This window comes from Athene noctua, chromosome 13, assembly GCF_965140245.1.
Source record: "Athene noctua chromosome 13, bAthNoc1.hap1.1, whole genome shotgun sequence".
Lineage (NCBI taxonomy): Eukaryota > Metazoa > Chordata > Aves > Strigiformes > Strigidae > Athene > Athene noctua.
Genome location: NC_134049.1, coordinates 23,013,765 through 23,033,553, shown reverse-complemented (window position 1 = coordinate 23,033,553; position 19,789 = coordinate 23,013,765). Strand labels below are relative to the sequence as shown.

The window sequence follows — 19,789 nt, the reverse complement described above, 5'->3', positions numbered from 1 at the left end:
GATATCCTGGAAATGCTCTTGAGGCAGAGGAGCTGCAGGACATCTCCAAATGTGCGTGTCATGCTGCGACCTCCCACCTGCCTCCAAGAGACCTTCCTACAGCCCAGGTTCACCACCCGTGACTGGCCTCCAAGCAGACCTTTGGCCAGTTTTAAACCAGCAGCCCAGGGAGCATTTATTTTCATGGTTGACATTTGTCACCGCCAATAAAAGAGGAATCTTTTTATTTCAGGACACCACAGGAAGCAAAGGGGGAGACAGGGGAGTGGGGGCAGGGCCGCACCATGGGTGGGGCATCGCTTACTGGTGGTTTCCGGGAAATGAGCTTCTGGTAAAATGATAGTGAAAACAACACAAATCAAACAGTCTTGGGACAGGCTCTTGGTGCAACTGTTAACTGTTTATTGCCACAGAAGAGGATTGCCAAAGCTCTCAGCGCGATGCTGATCCCCTGGCGAAGGATGACCCAGCCCTGCGCGTCCCCCGGGCACGTCACCGCCTCCATCACTGCAGCGCTGGGGACACCTGGGAGAGAAGCTGGGCTGTGGTGACGCTCGGCCGCAGCGGGTGCCGGGGTGCCCCGGAGTGGTGGCAGCTGCTATGGCGGTGGCACCCACCATGGCGCCGGCAAAGTGGCCCAGGCCCAGCAGGGAGAGGGCGAAGTGGACGCAGTTGCAGGTGACGGCGTCGTACTCCAGCGCCTGGTCCATGGCCGCCCGGATGCGGCGCTGCAGGGCGGCTGCGTCCAGCCCTCCCTTCCTGCGCAGCACCTTGGCCGGGCCCCGCGTCCGCAGGAGGTGGCTCTTGCTGTGCTTGGCCACGATCCCTGACGGGGACATCCCTGAGCTGCCTGCGGGGCGGAGGGGACGCTGTACCCGGTCTCCCTTCCACGGGGACACCCCTGCACCGTAACCACCTCCTGGGCCTCACCTTCCAGGTGGATGATCTCCCCGTCACCGCAGTAGATGCCGGCGTGGGTGCCCCACCAGCCGGGACCGCCTGAGGCCAGTGGGAAGAGGAAGAGATCGCCGAGCTGGGGCTCAGCCGCCCCACTGGGGACCACGTCGAAGTGCTGGCCCAGCAGCCCCTCGCAGAGGAAGAACGCCGCCGTGCTCGCTGCCCCGGCCACCGCCTGGGGACCCATCTGTGTTTTAGGGCCAGCGGTGCCCCGGGGACACCGGCAGCTTCACTGACCCGCTGGCTCATGCCCCATGCCCGCTGGCTTGGGCACACTTAGATTCTCCATGGATGGGGAAACCCTCTGAGAAGGGGACATCTCCTCTAGGTGCTGAGCACCCATGGCTGCTGCAGAAAAGGCAGCGTGTGCGGTATTTGGCCCTGCTGGGCCAGGGGTGAGACGGGTGGTGGGGGGCACAGAGGGGACGCCAGCACGTACCTGCCTGGAGCTGCTCACCTGGAGGGACAAAGAGCGGGCGTCAGCCCTGGTGGCGTTGGGCAGATGGGACCCAAGGCACCGGGGTCATGGCTCAGCCCCTGCCCAGACTGCTGCCATGCCCCTGCCCCAGCCCCTGGCTGGGCTCCCCGTGCCAGCACCCCCAAACCTGTCGCACCCAGGAGCCCAGCCAGCGCCAGAGCTGGAGGAACGGCCCGTCCGGCGGTCGCAGGGTCTGCACCAGGGTGCTCACCTGTGGGCAGAGGGGGCAGAGCCGGCGTGGGGCCCAGCCGCTGCTGGCACCCATCCCCTGCTGGCACCCACCCTTGCCAGCACCCACCCTTGGTAGGACCCTGCCGTGCTAGAATCCACCCTTGCTAGCACCCTCCATTTCCAGCACCCCCCGTTTCTAGCACCCACCCTTGACAGCACCCATTCCCAGCCCACAGCAGCCTCCCAGCACCCCCACCCCCTCGGCACCCCCAGACTCAGCACTGGGCAGGTCCCATCCACGGTGTCCATGGGCACTGGGTGCCACTGCAGTGGGGTGGGACCACCTGGGTGCGGGTGTCCTCAGTGCCGGCTCCCCCTTTACCTGGGTGAGGAGATTCATCTGCAAGGAGAAAACACGATGTCCAGAGAGCTGGGGACACGGGGCCGTGCCCGACCCCACCTTGGAGACGTCTCTGTCTCCAAACAGTTGCGGTGCCACATTGCCCTGCTGAAACCCGAGCCACAGCCTTGGGCACTCTGCCAGCCCTACTGCTTGTGTTGTGCCCAGCTCCCTCACCTTGGGGATGCCTCCGCGTTCCCCTCACTCCACTGTGCTCCCCAAGCAGCTTCTGCTCCACAGGTGGCTGTGGGGCAGGACCTCAACCCACCCCAGGGAGCACTGCGGTGGCTTTTGGCACCCTCACATCCTCTAGTGCCAGGGAATGTGCCCAGACCACACCGACCGGCCCCGCTGTGGCACTGAGCCCATTCTGCAGCGCCAGTCCCAGGGGGCAAACACAATCTAGTGTGACATTTCATCAGTGAACCCCTTGGGTGATCTCAAAGAAATCACAAAATGTCCCCATGGCCACAATGCCCTGATAGCCATTGGCCACCAGGCTGGTACCAAAATGTCTCCTGCCCTGTTGGTGGCCCAAGGGATGGTCACCAACCTCTCCTCAGCCCTGTGTCCCCGGGGCAGTGCATGCCTGGGGTCAGCTCCAGAGCTACATTAAACTTTAATCCTTGCACGGGGAGCAGGGGAGGGTGTGGGGGGAGGGTGGTCAGTAAAGGCTTTAGCAGGGCTTGGGGCAGCCGAAGTGGGAGCTGTCACCCTCTGTCATCGGGCAACCTCCACAGAATCATTTATCAGGGAGCCTCTAATAAACAAGAGCTAATTACAGCTGAAACTGGAGCCTTGTCTGGACAAGGCTCAGCGCAGGGCGGCTGCGTTAACCCTTCCCAGCCACCTCCAGTCCCACAGCCACCTTGTACCCTCCCAGACCTTCGTGTCTTCTTCTAGTTGCTCTGTCCCCTTCTGTTCCCCCCCATGCTCTCCTGGTCCCTGTTGTCCCATCCTGATGTATGCTCTGGTTCTCACCACCCCCTTCTGGTCCGTAGTGTCCCCTCCTAGTCTCCACCATCCCCTCCTGGTCCTCACTAGATGCTTCTGGGCTCCATCATCATCTCCTGGTCCTCATCATCCCTCTAGGTTCCCTTGACTCTTGCCAACATTATCCTCTCACAGTCCCCATCATCCCCTTCCAGTTCCTAGCCCCACCTCCTGATCCCCATCTTCCCCTCCTGGTCCCCATCAGTCCATCCCAGTCCTCACTATCCCCTCATGATCCCCATCTGCCACTGCCCCCTCCTGATTCCCATCACACCCTCTTGGTCCCCATCAACCCCACGTGGTCCCTGTTGTCCTCTCCTGTTTTATATAATTCCCTCCTGGTCCCTGCTGTCACCTCCTGATCTCCATCATCCATCATTGTCTCCTGGTGACTATAAAAACATCCAGGTTCCCATTGTCCCCTTGTCCCTTCCTAATCCTCATAATCCCCTCCCAGTCCCCATCACCTCCTCCTGGTCCCCATCATCCCCTCCCGATTCTTGTTGTCCTCTCCTGGTCCCCACCATCCTGTCCTGGTCCCCATCATCCCCTCCCGATTCTTGTTGTCCTCTCCTGGTCCCCACCATCCTGTCCTGGTCTCCATCATCCCCTCCTGGTTCCCAATCATCCTTGTCTCCATCATCTCCTCCTCAATCCACATCATTCCCTCCTGGTCTCCACCATCTCCTCCTAGTCCCCTCCTGGTCCCCATCGATTCATCCTTGTCTCCATCATCCCTTCCTTGTCTCCACCATCTCCCCTTGATCCCTGTTGTCTCCTCCTGGTCCCCACTATCCCCTCTTGATCCCCACCATCCCCTCCTGGTCCCACCACCTCATGTCATCACTGGCAAGATCAGGGCTGCCAGGACAATAGTGCCTCCCTGGGACACATGATGTCCACAACTGAGCTGTCTCCTGGCCAGGGTGCATCCGCCAGCTCACCAGGGTGGTGGGATTAGGGTGGCTGGAGCCTCGGGGCTGCTCCTGACCACAGGCTTCAAGCCCATCACCAGCATCTTTGGGTAATTAGTAAATTAGTAATTAAATGCTCTCTGCCTGCTGGGGGGGGGGGGGAAGGGGGGCAGATCCCAAGGTTTTAGGCTGGGTAATCCTGTGGCATCTGCCCCAGCATCTGTCACTGAGCCGAGTCATGACCCCGCCGCGGGCTTTAATGTTTGCTCCTTCACCCCCACCCCACCACGTGCAGCACCTCGGCCGTGGCATTGGGCCTGCTCAGGGCTCTTCCCCAAAATGGGCAAGGTCGAGTCTCCCTGGGTGCCTGGGTTGGGTGCTCATGGGGTGCTCAGCCCCAGGAGGGGGATGAGGTGCTGCTCCATGGGGACCCCACCCTGGGGACTTCACCCACCTGGGTGTAATGGAGAAATGGGGTGGGAAACGGTATTTTTGTGATTAATGGCTTTCCTGGGCATGCTGATGATTGGCCAGCAGCAGATGGTTGGCCTGGCTAATCCCCCTCCCAAATCCCTGCTCTGGAGCTGGCTTTTACCCGATGGTGAGGAGGGGACAGGAAAATTAGCCAACTCAGTGTGTATCACCATGCTGGCCACTCCCCAGCATCCCCTGGCACAGGGCGCCCAGGTCCCTGTGTCACCCATGGGTGGCTGGCACCCTGGGGTGCGGGTGCTCCCAGCGCCCCCAGATTGGACACTGGGGGTTGTTTCACTCATGGGTGAAGTTCTGCTGAAGGGTCTGGCGGTACCTAAGCTGCGGGTAAGGGACGGGCAGGGCGAGGTGACAGCTTGCTCCTGCCGCATTAGCCCAGCGTCATAATTCTGCTGAGGGAGGAGGATGGCCGCTGCCGCAGATGGCGGCTGTCAGAGATCTGGGTCAGGGTGGGGGCCCGCTGCGGGATGGGGGGCTGTGGGTTGGGACAGGCCACCCCGGGGGAGACAGGAGGTCCTGGGGGTGAAGGGGTGCTGCAGGCAGGGGAGATGGAGCCATGCTGTGGGTAAGATAATGGAGCCATGCTGCAGACAGGATGGTAGAGATATGTTGCAAGCTGGGTGATGGAGCCATGCTGGAGGCAGGGTGATAGAGTCATGGTGCAGGCAGGGGAGGATGGAGTGATGCTGCAGGCAGAGGAGGGTGGAAGCAGGTGGTGGACAGGATGATGAAGCAGTGCTGCAGGCAGCAGGGATGGAATCATGTAGCAGGCAGGATGGTGATGCCACGCAGCAGGCAGGGATGATGGAGGGGTGACCTCCAGCCCCCGGATCCACTGGTGTCACTGCTGCCAGCCCTCAGCCAGGGGCTTGCTGCCAGCGCCTGTCCCCTGGGACAACTCCTCCAGAGCCACAGACGTCAGCAACACCCATGGGGCTGCAGGCTGAGCCCCTCCCTCCCGGGAGGGACACAAGGGGCTGGGGACCCCCTGGACACAGCCTGGCCCATCCCTCAGTACAACCCAGGCCAGGTGACGGTGACCACCCACCATCCCCCTGAGCTGGGCAGGGGGGGTTTAGCAGCTAAAGCCCTCAAATCCCAAATTGTGCTGCCCTGTCATGGTGAGGGTTTAGCAGCAGTTGCGTAACCCCGGGGGCCACCTGGCCCCCACCCGCTGCAATGTCAGCAGCCCTGGTCTGACACTCCCGGGGGGCCCCCCCATTCCCCTGGGAGGGGAACCTGAGGCATGGAGGAGCCCCGCGGAGGATCCCTCCTCCCCTTGCCATCAGGGCTGGTAATTAATTGCTTGGGGGCAGGGAAATTACCCCCCTTGATTACCACTTTTCGTTATTCCCCTCTAACCGCCTTAGCGAAGAGCTTATGTGCTTATAGGACCTGGTGGGTCCCAAGGTGGGGGACACATATGGGGGTCCCTACCTCAAGCCCCATCTCCCACCTCCACTGCAATCTCAGCCTTGCAATGCTGGGGGTGGGGTACAGGCGGTGGCAGGGTGACACCCCCATGTTGGCCTGCGGCAGCGTGCCAGGGGCAGGGAGTAGGCTTGGGTGTCGTGGGGTTTAGGGTTACAGGGCTGGGGCTCAGCACCTTTTTAATTCTTCATCGCGTGGCTGATTGATCCCCCCCCTGCCCTGCGCAGACACTAAAGATTAAGAGGGTGACAAAGAGGCGGCTGCTTACACAGCGCCTGCCTCTAAGCTGCCTTGAAGAGAGCAAGGCAAGAGCCCTGCTGCCCGCAGAGCTGCTGGAGCACCCACCACCTCACCAGACCCTGGTACATCCACTGCGGTGGATCCGGAGGGAGGGGAGAGGGAAAGGTTGAGAACGTCGGGTACGGGATGGCTGCGTCACCAGCGGGGTCGGTGGTGAGCACCGGGCTGGATGATAGCCCCACGGGTAAGAGTAGTGTTCTGCTTGAGTGGGTGCGACACGGTGGGACTGCTGTTGCTGGTGGGGTCTTTCTCTGGGATGGCTGGGTCCCCACTGTGGTCATTCTCCAAGATGTTTGGGGGGGGGTCTTCATTATGGTTCTTCTTTGGGATCCTCAGGGTCCCCATCATGGTCCATCTCCAAGATGCCTGGGGTCCCCCATAGTAGTTTTTCTCCAAGATGCCCAAGGTCCTAAACGTCGTCTTCTGGATGTCTTTGGTTCTCATCATGGTCCTTTTCCAAGATACTTGGGGGGTCCCTATCATGATCCTTCCCCAAGATGCCCAGGGTCCCTGTCACAGTTCTCCAGGATGGCTGGGGTCCACATCGTGGTCCATCGCCAAGACACCCAGAGTACCCACCATGGTTCTTCTCTGGGATTTTAGGGGTCCCCATCATGGTCCTTCTCCTGCGTGCCCAGGGGCCCCACTGCGGTCCTTCTCCAAGACACCTGGTGTCCCCCTTGTGGTCTTCCAGGATGACTGGGGTCCCCATTGTGGTCCTTCTCTGGAATGCCTAGGGGTCCTCAGCTTGATAGCTTCTCCAGGATGCTGACGGCCCCCATCATGGTCCTCCTCTGGGCTCGGAATGCCTGCAGTCCCCAGCCCCAACCCTCCTCTATGTCTTTGCTCCCCGGTCCTTCTCCAGGGTCCCTGCACTCCCCTGCTGTGACCCTTATCTGGGATGCTCACGGCCCCTTGCTGGGATGCCCAGTGTCCCCAGCTGTGGTCCTTCTGCAGGACACCTCTGGTCCCTCATTGTGGCCCTTCTCTGGGATGCCCGGAGTCCCTCACTGGGACACCCAGTGTCCTCATCCCTAGGGACACCTTTTCATCCCTCCCTTTTTTAAAAAGTCCTATGAGACCTCAGCCTGCTGCATCCCAGGTGCTGAGGCATGGGGAGATGCTGAACCCCATATGCAATCCCTGGAGTCCCTGAGGTGTCCCCATCCATGTCCCTGGGCTGGACCAGTGGAGGTGGGAGCCACCCCATCACCAGGATGTTGGGGGCATCAGGGACTGGAGGGAGGGACAAGGGACATCAGGGTGTCCCAAGTCACCCTGAATGTTGTGGCTCCACTCCTGCAGGGCTGAGCCCAGCCCCTGGCAAAGCGTTGAGCCCTGTGCTGCTGTGCAAGGTGTGTGGGGACACCAGCAGCGGGAAGCACTATGGCATCTATGCCTGCAACGGATGCAGTGGCTTCTTCAAGCGCAGTGTCCGCAGGAAGCTCATCTACAGGTGGGAATGGGGAGTGGGGGTTGTCCCCTGGGGGCAGGGAGTGGGGGGACGGGCAGTTGGCAGGGCAGGGGCCTTTGGGATGGACACCCATAGGGGCAGGGACTAGGGGGACAGGTACCCAGGGGGATAGACACCCAGCAGGGCAGGGACCAAAGAGGTGGGCACCCAGAGGGACTAGGACCCAGGGAATGGGGACCCAGAGGAACAGGGACCCAGGGGAGAGAGACCCAGCAGGGTAGGAACCCCAGGGCATGGACACCCAGTGGGGCATGGACCAGGGATACAGGCACCCAGGGGGGTAGGGACCAGGGGAACATGAACCCAGGGGGGTAGGGACCAGGGGAACATGAACCCAGTGGGAGAGGGGCCCAGGGGATGGGCACCCAGATGGGCAGGGACCCAGTGGGAAGGACACCTAGCAGGGCAGGGACTAAGGGACAGGCAGCCAGTGGGGCAGGGACCCCCGGAGATGGACACCCAGTGGGATATGGACCAGGGAGACATGAACCCAGCAGGACAGGGAGCCAGGGGATGGGGCACCTAGCAGGGCAGGGACCCCAGGGGACAGGCACCCAGATGGGCAGGGACCAGAGGAGTAGACACCCAGCAGGACAAGGACCTTGGGGACAGACACCCAGTAGTGCAGGGACTAAGGGAACAGGTACCCAGTGGGGTAGGGTCCCACAGGATGGACACCCAGCAGGGCAGGGACCCCAGGGCATGGGCAACAAGTGGGGAAGGGACCCAGGGGGACTTGAACCCAGCAGGGCAGGGACCAGGGGACGGGCATCTGACAGGGCAGGGGCCTGGGAGGGTGGGTCCAGGGCACCCTCATGCGGCCAGGGCAAGGTATTCACTGGGGCAGGGCACCCACTGGGGACAGGGTATTCATTGGAACAGGTCACCTGTTGGGGACAGGGTGGACACCTACTGTGGGGGGGCAGGACACCCCTCAGGGGCAGGGCCAGGGCCAGGGGCCACCCCAAGGGCTGCAGCCGGGTGCCACCTCTCCCCATAGGTGCCAGGCGGGGACAGGGCTGTGCCCGGTGGACAAGGCGCACCGCAACCAGTGCCAGGCCTGCCGGCTCAAGAAGTGCCTGCAAGCCGGCATGAACAAGGATGGTGAGACAGGTTGGGGGGACACATGGTGATGGATGGCAGGGGGGTGACAGCCGGGTGGCCGGTGCTGATGCCACCTTGTTCCTGCAGCCGTGCAGAACGAGCGCCAGCCCCGCAGCACAGCCCAGGTCCGGCTGGACAGCATCGAGCTGGACACTGAGCTGCCCCCCGAACACGTGGCCACCACCCGTGAGGTCCCCCAGACCCCCTGCCCGGCTCCCCGTGGTTCCGGTGCCACCGTTGCTGTCACTCCGGGTCCCCAAGCACCCACGCCACCCACCAATCATCGCTTCATGGCCAGCCTGATGACGGCTGAGACCTGCGCCAAGCTGGAGCCTGAGGATGGTGGGTGGCCACCGGTGGGGAGGGGATACGCAGGGGGCTGTCCCCACAGTGGGGTGACCACCAGCTTCCCCTTCTGTCCCTGCAGCCGATGAGACGGTGGATGTGACGGGCAGCGAGCCAGAGCGTGCAGCTGGCGAGTACCAGGTGGCACCATACCCAGCAGCTAGCCCCGAAAACGTCTACGAGACCTCGGCACGTCTCCTCTTCATGGCCGTGAAATGGGCCAAAAATCTGCCCGTCTTCTCCAACCTGCCCTTCCGTGACCAGGTGGGGTTGGGGACACCCATGGGGCATTTTGAACCCCCCTATGGGGCAACGGGGACCCCAAAAAAATGTAGGCAACGAGTGCAATGAGGATGGCTGGAGCAGCCCCCCAACGTTCACCGCACGGTTTTGGGGTCCCCCCTCAGAAGATGTTCTTCAGCCCAACCAGCTGTGGTGGCTGCAGGTGCTGGAGGCTTTGAGGGTGACAGGGGTTTTGGGGGTCCCTCCCCCCTCTCCCCAGGTGATCCTGCTGGAGGAAGCATGGAGCGAGCTGTTCCTGCTCTGTGCCATCCAGTGGTCCATGCCCCTGGAGAGCTGCCCGCTGCTGGCTGTCCCCGAGCCGGCCCCCGGCAAGCTGCTGCCGGCCACCCTGGACATCCGGGCGCTGCAGGAGACCCTCAGCCGCTTCAAGGCTTTGGCTGTCGACCCCACCGAATTCGCCTGCATGAAGGCTGTGGTGCTCTTCAAACCAGGTGAGTGGTCCCACCAGCACCCACTGCTGCCCGTCCCCATGTCCCCAACCCAACCTGCCACCCCCTTGTCCCTGCAGAGACCCGTGGCCTGAAGGACCCCGAGCAGGTGGAGAACTTGCAGGACCAGTCGCAGGTGATGCTGGGCCAGCACAACCGTTCTCACTACCCCGGGCAACCCGTCAGGTACTGCTGTCCCCACGTCCCCATGGGTGACACCAGGGGTGGGGACACTCACCCATGGCCACCGCTCTGTCCCCCAGGTTCGGGAAGCTGCTGCTGCTCCTCCCGGCGCTGCGCTTCATCTCCTCTGAGCGTGTGGAGCTGCTCTTCTTCCGCCGCACCATTGGCAACACCCCCATGGAGAAGCTGCTGTGCGACATGTTCAAGAACTGAACCCCCCTACCCCAAAGTCACCCGGCTTGTTTGTCACCTTGCTTTGGCACCCTGTCACCCCTACCCAGGGTCTCCTCGCCCTGGGATGCTGCAGGGGGTGAAGGTGCCCGCGGTCCCCTCTCCAGGACTATGGGGTGGTGCTGGCAGCTGGGACATGGGACCAGCTTCCCTGGGGATGTCCCCAAGTGAGTGCCAGGGGCACCGGGAGCACCTCATTGGGGTGGGTGCCTCGATAGGTGCCACTGTCCCAAACACTGGAAGGACCCACGGACCCAGGCAAAGCGCCCTTGCTGGGGCACCAGCACCCATGGGGACCCGATGCCACCCAGGGGTGACACCGGCCTGGGGGTGACACTTGCCTGGGGATGATGCCAGCCTGGGGCATGACACCAGCCCAGGGGTGACAGGGGCCAAGGGCAATGCCAGCCTGGGCGTGACACTGGCCACAGGGTTGATGCCATCCTTGGGTTGGCACTAGCCAGGGGTGACACAGGCCCAGGGTGACCCCAGCCCGGGGGGCATGACCCCAGCCCAGGGGCGACGCCATCCTGGGGCTGTGTGCCCCCTGCAGCCACAATCACTGCCCCTCACTCACAGGACCCGGCCCCCCCCTCACCCCCAACATCAGCTCCATGATCCCAGGGGACACGCGGTGACAGAGACTTGTCCCCGTGTCCCGGGAGATCCCACTCCCCCAGCCCCACAATTTTATACTCCGAATAAAGAGGGCTTTTGCAGACAGCCTCCTCGTGTCGCTGACTCGGGGTCCCCATCCTCGGATGGGGGTGGCAGTGGGGGGGCACAGGCTGAATATTAATAATCTGAATATAAACAAACTGAAAACAAATAAATAAGGTAAATGTAAATAAAATGAGTATAAATACTAGGAATAAATTGGAATGAAAATTAATAGAAATAATGTGACTATAAATAAAATGAAAATAATCTGAATATAAAGATATCAAAAATAAATTATCTGAATAATTTGAACAGAAATAATCTGAACATAATCTGAATATAAATGAGATGAAAATAGATAATCTGAATAGAAATTACCTGTATATAAATAAAAAGAATTAAAGAATCTGAACGAATTAATCTGCACAGAAATGAGCTGGAAGCACAGCCTCTGCCCCCAGGGAGCCGCTGTTACCCCCCCAGCATCAAACACAGCACCCAAGGCCAGGCGCTCCTCGTTACAGCTCTTTAATTAGCACGGGGTCAGGGGTCAGGTCAGCCAAGCCGCTTTGTACAGCCAGGGGAGGATCTGAGGAAAAAATCCACAAATTGCACTTTATATATACCACAGTCTGATGGCAGAAAGAAAAAATACCCCCAAACCCCCTGAAAACCCAACAGTAACTTGGGGGTTCAAGAAGCGGCAGCGGCCCCCAGCTGTGGGGCATGAGAAGTTCTTCGCCTTTGTAGAATTACACCTTTATTTCTCTTTTTTTTTTTTTTTTTCCTTTTTTAAACAATTTCTAGCGTGGCTGACACAGGATAATATATCCTCTTACAATACAGACTTCGTTTTTAATTTACACGCAGCAGACTTATAAATTACTTTAAAAAATTTCCATTAAAAATAATAATAATTAACAGCACGCAGCCCCTCTCCTTTCCAGTAGTAAGTACATTCATGCCGCTTCGGAAAACCCCATGTTTTGCCCCAAAATCCAGCCCTTTGTCAGAGCTGCGGGAGGTGCCAGGGGGATGCACTGGCCGGGGACCCTGGAACACCCCATTTCTCCCCAGGTTCCTTGGGGGGGGTCCAGTGCTGACTGCTAGCTTAGCTCCTGCTAGGATCTTATACATACATATGCATATATTTCTTTTGTATGTTTTTTTCTTTATATATATATATATACACACACACACACAAATATATATATAAGGAAATATATTTTCTATATATATTCTATATATATTCTATACAGTTATAAAGAGAGAAAATATATAAACATATATTCTTTATACATGGTATATATATTTCTGTTATATTTCTCTCTATAGAGAAATATACTCTATATAAAGAAATATATACATATAAAGAAACATATTTCTTTATACATATAGAATACATAACAATATAAAGAAATATATATACTTTATATATAGTAAATTTCTTATGTATGTCTTTATATATATAAATATATAAAGAAATATGTATTCTTTGTATATAGAATACATTATATATTTCTTTATATAGAAATATATTAAAATATATAAAGAAATATGTATTCTTTATATATAGTATATCCCATATATATTTCTTTATATATATAAAGATGTATTATATATAAAAGAAATATAAAATATATAAAGAAACATTTATTCTTTATATACTTTTAGTTATACAGAGAATATATTTTTAATATTTTCTTTATATATAGAATATATATGATTTAAAATATATTTTCTTTATATATATAAAATATATATATATATATAAGGGAAATACATATCTCTCAAAAGAAATACACACACACATATCTACACACACATTTGGAGGTGCTGCCTAAGCCAGATCCACCGTCCCTGCTGCTCTTGTGCTGCAAGGGCGAGAAAACTGAGGATGAGGAGGGAGCCCTTTCACCCGCACCCAGGGGCCTCCTTGCCTGGAGCCTGGCCACTTTGAGGGGAATTCCTGGGATTTTAGACAAAGAGGCTCGAAAATGGCTAGTTTTGGCGCAGAGCACTGGGGATGCTCCTGCTACTTCCAGCTCCGGGGAGGTTAGGGGTGATTCCCCGGAGCTTCCCCTTTCGTGGCCACCACCTGCCTTCCCAGCACATCCTGGCATCCTGGGTCGGTCCCAAAAGCCTATTTTCCCCTCTGGGGATGGCAAAATCCCATTTTCCCCTACGGCTGGGGGATGACTGACTTGGTCTGGCTCTGCTCCCCGGATGCAGTGCCAAGGTGGATGTTGTTCCCGCGCCCCCACTCTCCCTGCGGCACCTTTCGCCTTCCCCCACTGAAAAAAGTTTAAAAGAAAAAAAAATTAAAAACACAAAATAAAATAAAAATAAAACCTCAATAAATAAACCATCCCTCAAAAGAAATGGCTCTGTGGGCAGGGGGAGAGGGGACCCAAGGGCAGCTCAGCTAAACCTGGGGATGCAGGGATGCCTGGAAAAACACAAAAAGCTCAGGAAAACTAAATTTTTTTGGTATTTTCCCCCTTTTTCATTGCATTTTGGGAAAGGACAAGCCTCCACCCGCAATGCACAGCCCCTTTGAAAGGACAGATCCAGCCTTTATTAATCTAATTAGCACTCCGGGGCTCCTAATTTCACCTTTTCAGAGGTTTTCCAGTACCCAGAGTTTCTCCAGGCACCACCGAGGGTGATGATGACACGGGAAGGATGAAGAGCTGAGTCATTACCTGTGTTGCTAATTAGTCCTATCATGGGCACTGCTTTTAAATCATGCTAATTATACCTCCAGGCATTCCTTGTTCAAAACAAAACTCAATGTACAGAGCAAGGTGGTAGCGGCAAGTGATGGATGGTAACACCAGTGGTGACACTGGCAGGACGGCTCAGCCTATCGCTTCCCTCCTACTGGGCCAAAAAAATAATAATAATTAAAAAAAACACTTCTGTCTGGGGAAAAATATTAAAAAAAAAAAATATATTTACAACAAACTCCAGTAACTGGCATATAAACAAATATAGCTTCAAGTAGTCCTTGATTATTATTATTATTTTTTAATACTGATGGTCTCCAAAAAGAGAGGAAAGGTGGTTAGGTCATGTTAAAAAAAAAAAAAAAAGTGATTTTTTGGCAGATTTTAACGCTTTTCCATGCGCTTGGCATTGGCGTGGATGAGGTGGTTAAAGCACGGAGGGCTTGGCTGGCTGGAGTGGAGCCGGCGCCGGCTCAGGATGCTCCCACAGGATTTTTACGCTTGGTTTTCTCCTACTGACCGGCGATGGCAATTCAGCATGAGGACTTGGCGGCGTGATGCTCCGAGATGCAGAATGCTGAGGGGAAGGGCGCAGAAGCTGGCCAGTGCCCCTCCATCTCTGGTCCAACCCCCCCAACCCATTAAGGCCACCATTAAAACCATCCCCCACCGGCCTTTTTAATTAATAATTCATCCTCCTGGCATTAACGAGGAAGCCATGGGGAGCACTGTCGGTGCTGGCGACAGGGAGGGTGCTCCGGTGCATGACGCATCCCTGGGGTGGAGCATCTCAGACCATGAACTCGTTGCTCCCCAGGAGGACGAGGGGTTGGGCAGTGGCGCAGTCGGCCTCGGGGTTTCGCTTGCGTCCCCCCCCCACCCCCCCATCTGGGGGCTCTTTGGTTTTTGGGGGGGAAGTTTTCACGCTCTTCAGTTTCTGTTTGCCTTTCTCCGGGTTGAACGTCCCGCGGGTGGTGAACTGAGGCCGGTCCTCAGGATAACGGAGAGGTCCCACGAAGCCCTCAGGGCTTGCCCGGGTTTCGGGGGGCTCGCTGGACCCCCCTGCTCGGTAGAAAGGCGATTTGGAGTACATCTGGAAGCGCTTCCGGGGCAGGTGGGGCAAGCAGGAGGTGGACGACTGGGAGGAGGAGGAGGAGGAGATGGAGGCATCGGCTGGGTCCGCCGGGTCTGGCCGCGTCCTGGGGTGCCTTCGCAGGCGGCTCGGCCCCTCCACCTTGGCAGGGCGCAGGGAGGTAAGTGCTACGCTTCTCTCTAGGTGGGAGAAGGACGACCGGAGGATTAACACCCCAAAACCACCCAGCACCTTGGTGCCTCTCCCCAGGGACATCCACCACTGAGCCAGGATGTTCCCAGCAGCTCGCTGCAGGTAGCATCACCCAGGATGACATAGCGGCACTGGAGGAGCACTCACCCCCCCATCAAACCTTTGATGCTACAAACCACCTCCCCAGGTCCACATGTTTTAACCCTTAATTCCCCTCTTTACACCCATTTAAATTGCTATACATCAAGAGCGGGCAGGAAAAAACTAATAAACCCTCCCCAAGCTATCAAAAAACCTGAGCAACCTGATGGAGTTGAAGATGTCCCTGCTCATTCCAGGGGGTTGGACTAGACAATCTTTGAAGGTCCCTTCCAACCCAAACCATTCTATGATAAACCCAAGAACACCTGGATTTACCCGAGCGATCGGAGATGGCTCCTTCGGAGTCAAAGTTCAAATTTTCAGAGCTGTCAGCAGTGCCGATGGAGGCTTCGGACTCGAGGGTTTCGTCATCAGAGGCGCGGGGCTCCAGCGTCAGCATCTCAAACGTCAGCTCCTCCCTGCCAAAACCAACCCAGTGCCATTGACCCAAAGGGACCAAAAAGTTGGAGAGGAGAAGAAAGGGACGCATGTATGCCAAGATAACATAGAGGAATGGAGTCCTCCAGGTCACCCTGTGAGCAGCACATCAATGATATGATGTCAAGCAACATCCACAGGTAACCTATAGCTAGGGGATGTGGATCAAACTCACTTTTCCTTCTGCAGGCTCTCAATCTGCTCAGTCAGCACCTTCTCCTCTTGCTGCATGGCCACTTGCTGCTGCTCTGTCACCTCCATCTCCATGGCTTCCTCGCTGCTCATGGTCTCCTCAGGGACATCTGTCACCGAGGGCAAGCGCACGGCCACGGGAGATGTGGGGCTGGGGTAGGCGCCGCGTCGCACACGTCCTTTGCCCTGAAGAGAGACAACAGAGTCACCACCACCAGCCAAGGTGATTTTGCAAACATCTCAGGTGCCAACCACGCTGCTCTCCCAAGGAGTGAAGAAGATGGCCCCGGCCATCGGTGCTCAGTGCGCTGCTGGCGGTTGCACCCAGGACCCTTGAAAATCTCATCCCAGGCAGGGAGAGGTACCAGAAGGGCTCAACACGTTGGAGGGGGTGAGGATGGAGGCGGTGAGGATGGTGTTGATGGACCAGTTACCAGATGATGGGCCAGCTGATGGACCAAGCTCAACTTGGACTTCCAAGCAAGCCCAGATGGTGGCAGGATGAGTTTCCGCAAAGCCCACAGCCCGTGATGGGAAGCTTGACCTGTCAGATGTTGCTGGCTTTGGGTGGGAGCATCACCAGGGCTTTGATTTCAGGGCACCTGGCTCCCGCCTTATCATTAGATAGCATCTTGCATCCTTCCCTCGCCCACCCTTGGTATCTCCTGAGCACTGCAAGGGTCTCCACTGACTCCTTTTGCAAACGGTAACTCACACCTAATCACACTGTCCATGCTCTGATACCATGTACAGGAGATCCAGACACCAAGACCACCTCCCATGGTCCATTATAAGACAACAGATGTTAATTTTTGTGCCTGCGGTCAAATGAGGAGATTTAATGCAGCTCTGAAGAACCACCTGGGTATTTTAATATTAAAACTGACATTGAAAAAGGACTCATATGGGGGTAGTATGTATGGAGGAATATTATACATGCAGCTCTTTTAATCTTGTGAGGACCAGCTCTACAGATCTACTCCACAGAGTGGAAATAAAAGATGGATTTTTGAGTATGAGAGATACCCTGGACATTAAAAAGCTTATCTTAACCGTTATCATAACCAGACACATCTCATCTTCTAAATTCAAGATCCTGAACTGACCAGGACTTAGGAGATGTCAACAAGCCTGAGTCATGCCCATCACTTGCTGCCCTCCTCCTGACAACCATCACCCAGGATGAACCTGCATCTCCTTGCGGTTGAAGAGTTTGTTGCAACACAGCTTTTCTCCCCATAAGGCTATTTAAACCCTGCAGCTGGGGCATCCCTGGGTCTTCCTGATAACCCACATGTCCAGAACAGGTTTGCAGGGTAAAGGAGCCTCCTTTTTTTCCTTTAAAAGTGAGATTTGCTCCATTTTACCCCTTTCATCTTTTAAAATCAGAGACCTTTCTCTGGCAGCAAAGCTGCTCTCGCAACCCAGTGTTCTTCTGATGACACTTTCTCACGTGGGCTCCTGAGCTGAAGCGCAGCTACCTGAATCCTATTAGCCAAAACCCCTGAGATCCCAAAGATCCCACCAGCTCGTGGACTTAAGTCTCTGTGAAATGGCTTGCTTGCAAAACAGCATCAGGGGAGCAGAGCTCAAATTTTGCTCTTCTCCACCTCCTGACCCTCGTGGATGCTGGATGATAGGGAGAAACATCATGGGCTGAACCTGGTAGGAGGGAAACGGCCCCACAAGCATCCCCAGAAACCTGGAGGCACTTTTCTCACCCGTTGCAGTCTTGCTGGGAACTCAAACTCAAGCTGGGATGGAACTGGGGAGTATAGGGATTGCTGGACTCCTCCCAGTTCAGACCTAGCTGCCCTCACCTTGTGTTCAAGGTGGGGGCAGTCCTTCTCCTCCAAGAAGGTGGTGGAGACCTTTGATGCCTCGTGGTCTCTAAGGCATCTGAGCTGAGGGTTTTATCCACCCTCTCAAGATACAGCAGCACTGTGAAAGCAACTTGATGCTGAAATGCATCCTGAGCGAGCAGAAATTGAGGAGGGAAGGAAAGTGATGAGTCAAGCAAAGCAAAAAAAGAGGGAAGCACAGGATGGAAGAAGAAAATAAAGGAGAAAAAAAGAAAGTAGGAAAGGGAAAACGGATGGAAAGAGGTTTTGAGAGGAGCTGTTTGCAGGGATGGCCGAGCACTGGCCGTCCTGAACTCCTGCTGCTTGAGGGACCTGTGGGAGAAACGTTGTCCCTGACGAGTGGTGTCCGCTTGGGGACTGGACGGGCAACATCACGGACAATGGCCGGTGGGACGGGGCTGGAATGAGCGGCGGTGACACACAACGGAGGGACGCGGAGGCTGGCGCAGGACGCGCCGCAGTTAATACATACCGGGATTGAACTGCGGGTTATGCTCATAAATCTAACTGCAATTAGTACGGGTTTCTGGATTAGAGAGGAGATGAAAAGGAAAGCAGGTTAGAGTGCACATGCCGCCGCCCCTCCAAAAAACCTGTTTTTGTACATTTTTATGTGAGGTTTGGTTTTTGTTTTGTTTTGTTTTGTTTTTTTAACTGGGATGAGCAGGGCAGCTCTGCAGCACCAGCCCAACAACCTTGGGCAGTCCCTGCTTGGAATTCATCCCCAAAAAAGCAGGAGCAACATGTCCTTGAGGACCACAGTGGTCAGGTCCAAGCAGAGGCGCCACTCAGCTCCGTAGCCCAAGCCTGGGGTGACCATGCTATGCCAAGTCTATCCCTCTCCTGCAGCCCAACAAGCCAAGCACAGTGTGCATCCACAGCCCGCCGGCCCCCCAGGAAGCATGGAAGCTCAATGAGATGGGTTTGAGGCTCCCAAAAAGGTGGTGCGGGAGCAGGGAAACCCTTTGGGGAGCTCATTTTGTGTTCAGATAATGCAACTAAGCATGAAAAAGAATGGTCCAGGTCTCCCATGGGGTGACATCAAGCTGGTCAATGAAAGGCTTGACTCAACCCAGGACCAAACAAGCTCAAATGAAGGTGGAAACGTTGATCAGGAGCATCTGAGCTGGAGTGACCACGTTTCCACAGACCATTCCCACCTCCTCATGCTTTGGTATGACTCCCTGCAAAGGTGAGGAGCCACCACGGGGCTGAGGCATCCCTGTCCTGGGGGAGATGGTGTGGGAGGTTGCGAGGGGTTTGGGAGGCTGGGATAAGCAGGAGAAGATAAAGTAGGGTTGCTTCAGGTGCAAGGAGAGGACAGAAGGGAACAGAGACAGCTATGGCATCTCACCATCGATCTGCGGATCAAGGAGAGGCGGCTCTTGGCTTTGTTCTCTGCAAACTCCAGGCTGTTGATGTCCTTGAGACGAGCCTTGTATTTGTTCATCTGCTCGATGACGATTAATTCTACACAACTAAGGGGAGAAAAAACCCAGAAGAAGACAAAATAGGAGGATGAAATTATTTGATCTGAGCTGTCTCTGTCTTTCTTGCCTCAAGATCTGCCCTGATGCAAAGGCACAGAGGGAGAAACCTCCAGCTGGAAACCAAAAGGTAGTGGAAATTCTCCTACCAAGAGTAATAACGGGCTATAGATGGATCGAGGAACTTGGACTAGAAAAATTAAAGACATCCAAGGATCTCATGGGAGGAATTTTCCCCTTTGAAAGAGTGATCAAGGAAAGACAAAAACCTGGGGAAGGCAGGTTGCTTCTAACTCGCCTGCACATGGTAATGCTTCAACAAGCTTGTTTAGCTGAGCTGACTGTTTAATGATGTCAGGAGTGTGTTTGGGGAAAAAAAAATATCTTTTCTGCATAATAAAAAAAATTAAAATAAAATTAGAGGATGTGCTATGCTAAAGTCTAAGGGAGAAGCTACGAAGAAATCCTGTTGAAGGACAAGTGCTCCTACTAGCTGGGTCTCAAAGAACATTCTGGTCTTCCACAATTTTAATATTTACTGGAGGTAAAACCACCTCTTTCAAAGCCCAGCCCTTCACTGGACGGTTTTCATTATTATAATTGTATCCATTATCTATTTTTACATCTATTTAATATGAGCCAGCTGAATTTGGGCAAGTGCTTCACTTTTTCTCTGTAAAACCTTTGCAATTATGTCAAACACTTGAAAGAAATCTAAGTACACACTATTAATATTGCTGCAGACCAAACAAGCTCACCTCTTCAGATAAAACTCACAAAATTAAGTAAGA

At 55.3% G+C, this 19,789-nt stretch overlaps 3 protein-coding genes across 18 annotated transcripts in view; 1 reads left to right on the top strand and 2 right to left on the bottom strand.

Moving 5' to 3' along the window:
* Window positions 1-386: 386 nt before the first annotated feature.
* On the bottom strand, window positions 387-2,846 carry LOC141965548 (uncharacterized). Of its 8 annotated transcripts, none has more exons than XM_074917291.1 (6): window positions 2,184-2,846; window positions 1,989-2,006; window positions 1,563-1,646; window positions 1,397-1,414; window positions 931-1,132; window positions 387-850 (listed from the first exon to the last, which is right to left on the bottom strand). In XM_074917291.1, exons 2-6 carry the CDS (start codon window positions 2,004-2,006, stop codon window positions 402-404), a joined length of 771 nt encoding a protein of 256 aa, XP_074773392.1. In that variant the 5' UTR covers window positions 2,184-2,846; the 3' UTR covers window positions 387-401. The 8 variants fall into 8 exon arrangements, with proteins under 8 accessions (XP_074773392.1, XP_074773393.1, XP_074773395.1 ...); XM_074917292.1 differs by having other exon boundaries at window positions 1,572-1,646; XM_074917294.1 differs by lacking the exon at window positions 1,563-1,646.
* Window positions 2,847-6,098: 3,252 nt separating this feature from the next.
* On the top strand, window positions 6,099-10,305 carry NR2E3 (nuclear receptor subfamily 2 group E member 3). The gene is made up of 8 exons (XM_074917378.1): window positions 6,099-6,320; window positions 7,442-7,592; window positions 8,611-8,714; window positions 8,802-9,056; window positions 9,142-9,323; window positions 9,562-9,793; window positions 9,871-9,976; window positions 10,054-10,305. The coding sequence occupies exons 1-8, from the start codon at window positions 6,263-6,265 to the stop codon at window positions 10,184-10,186; spliced, it is 1,221 nt and encodes a 406-aa protein (XP_074773479.1). The 5' UTR covers window positions 6,099-6,262; the 3' UTR covers window positions 10,187-10,305.
* A 2,339-nt stretch (window positions 10,306-12,644) lies between these two features.
* Window positions 12,645-19,789, bottom strand: part of MYO9A (myosin IXA) — a 186,964-nt gene continuing 179,819 nt past the window's right edge. For 8 of the 9 annotated variants that reach the window (XM_074917624.1, XM_074917623.1, XM_074917626.1 and 5 more), the window contains 5 exons: window positions 18,866-18,989; window positions 17,984-18,037; window positions 15,633-15,835; window positions 15,296-15,438; window positions 12,645-14,865 (listed from right to left, as the gene is read on the bottom strand). In XM_074917624.1, coding sequence (XP_074773725.1) covers window positions 14,384-14,865; window positions 15,296-15,438; window positions 15,633-15,835; window positions 17,984-18,037; window positions 18,866-18,989 — 1,006 coding nt within the window. In that variant the 3' untranslated portion in view covers window positions 12,645-14,383. The remainder of the gene's footprint in view (window positions 14,866-15,295; window positions 15,439-15,632; window positions 15,836-17,983; window positions 18,038-18,865; window positions 18,990-19,789) is intronic. The other variant, XM_074917628.1, reaches the window with a different exon arrangement.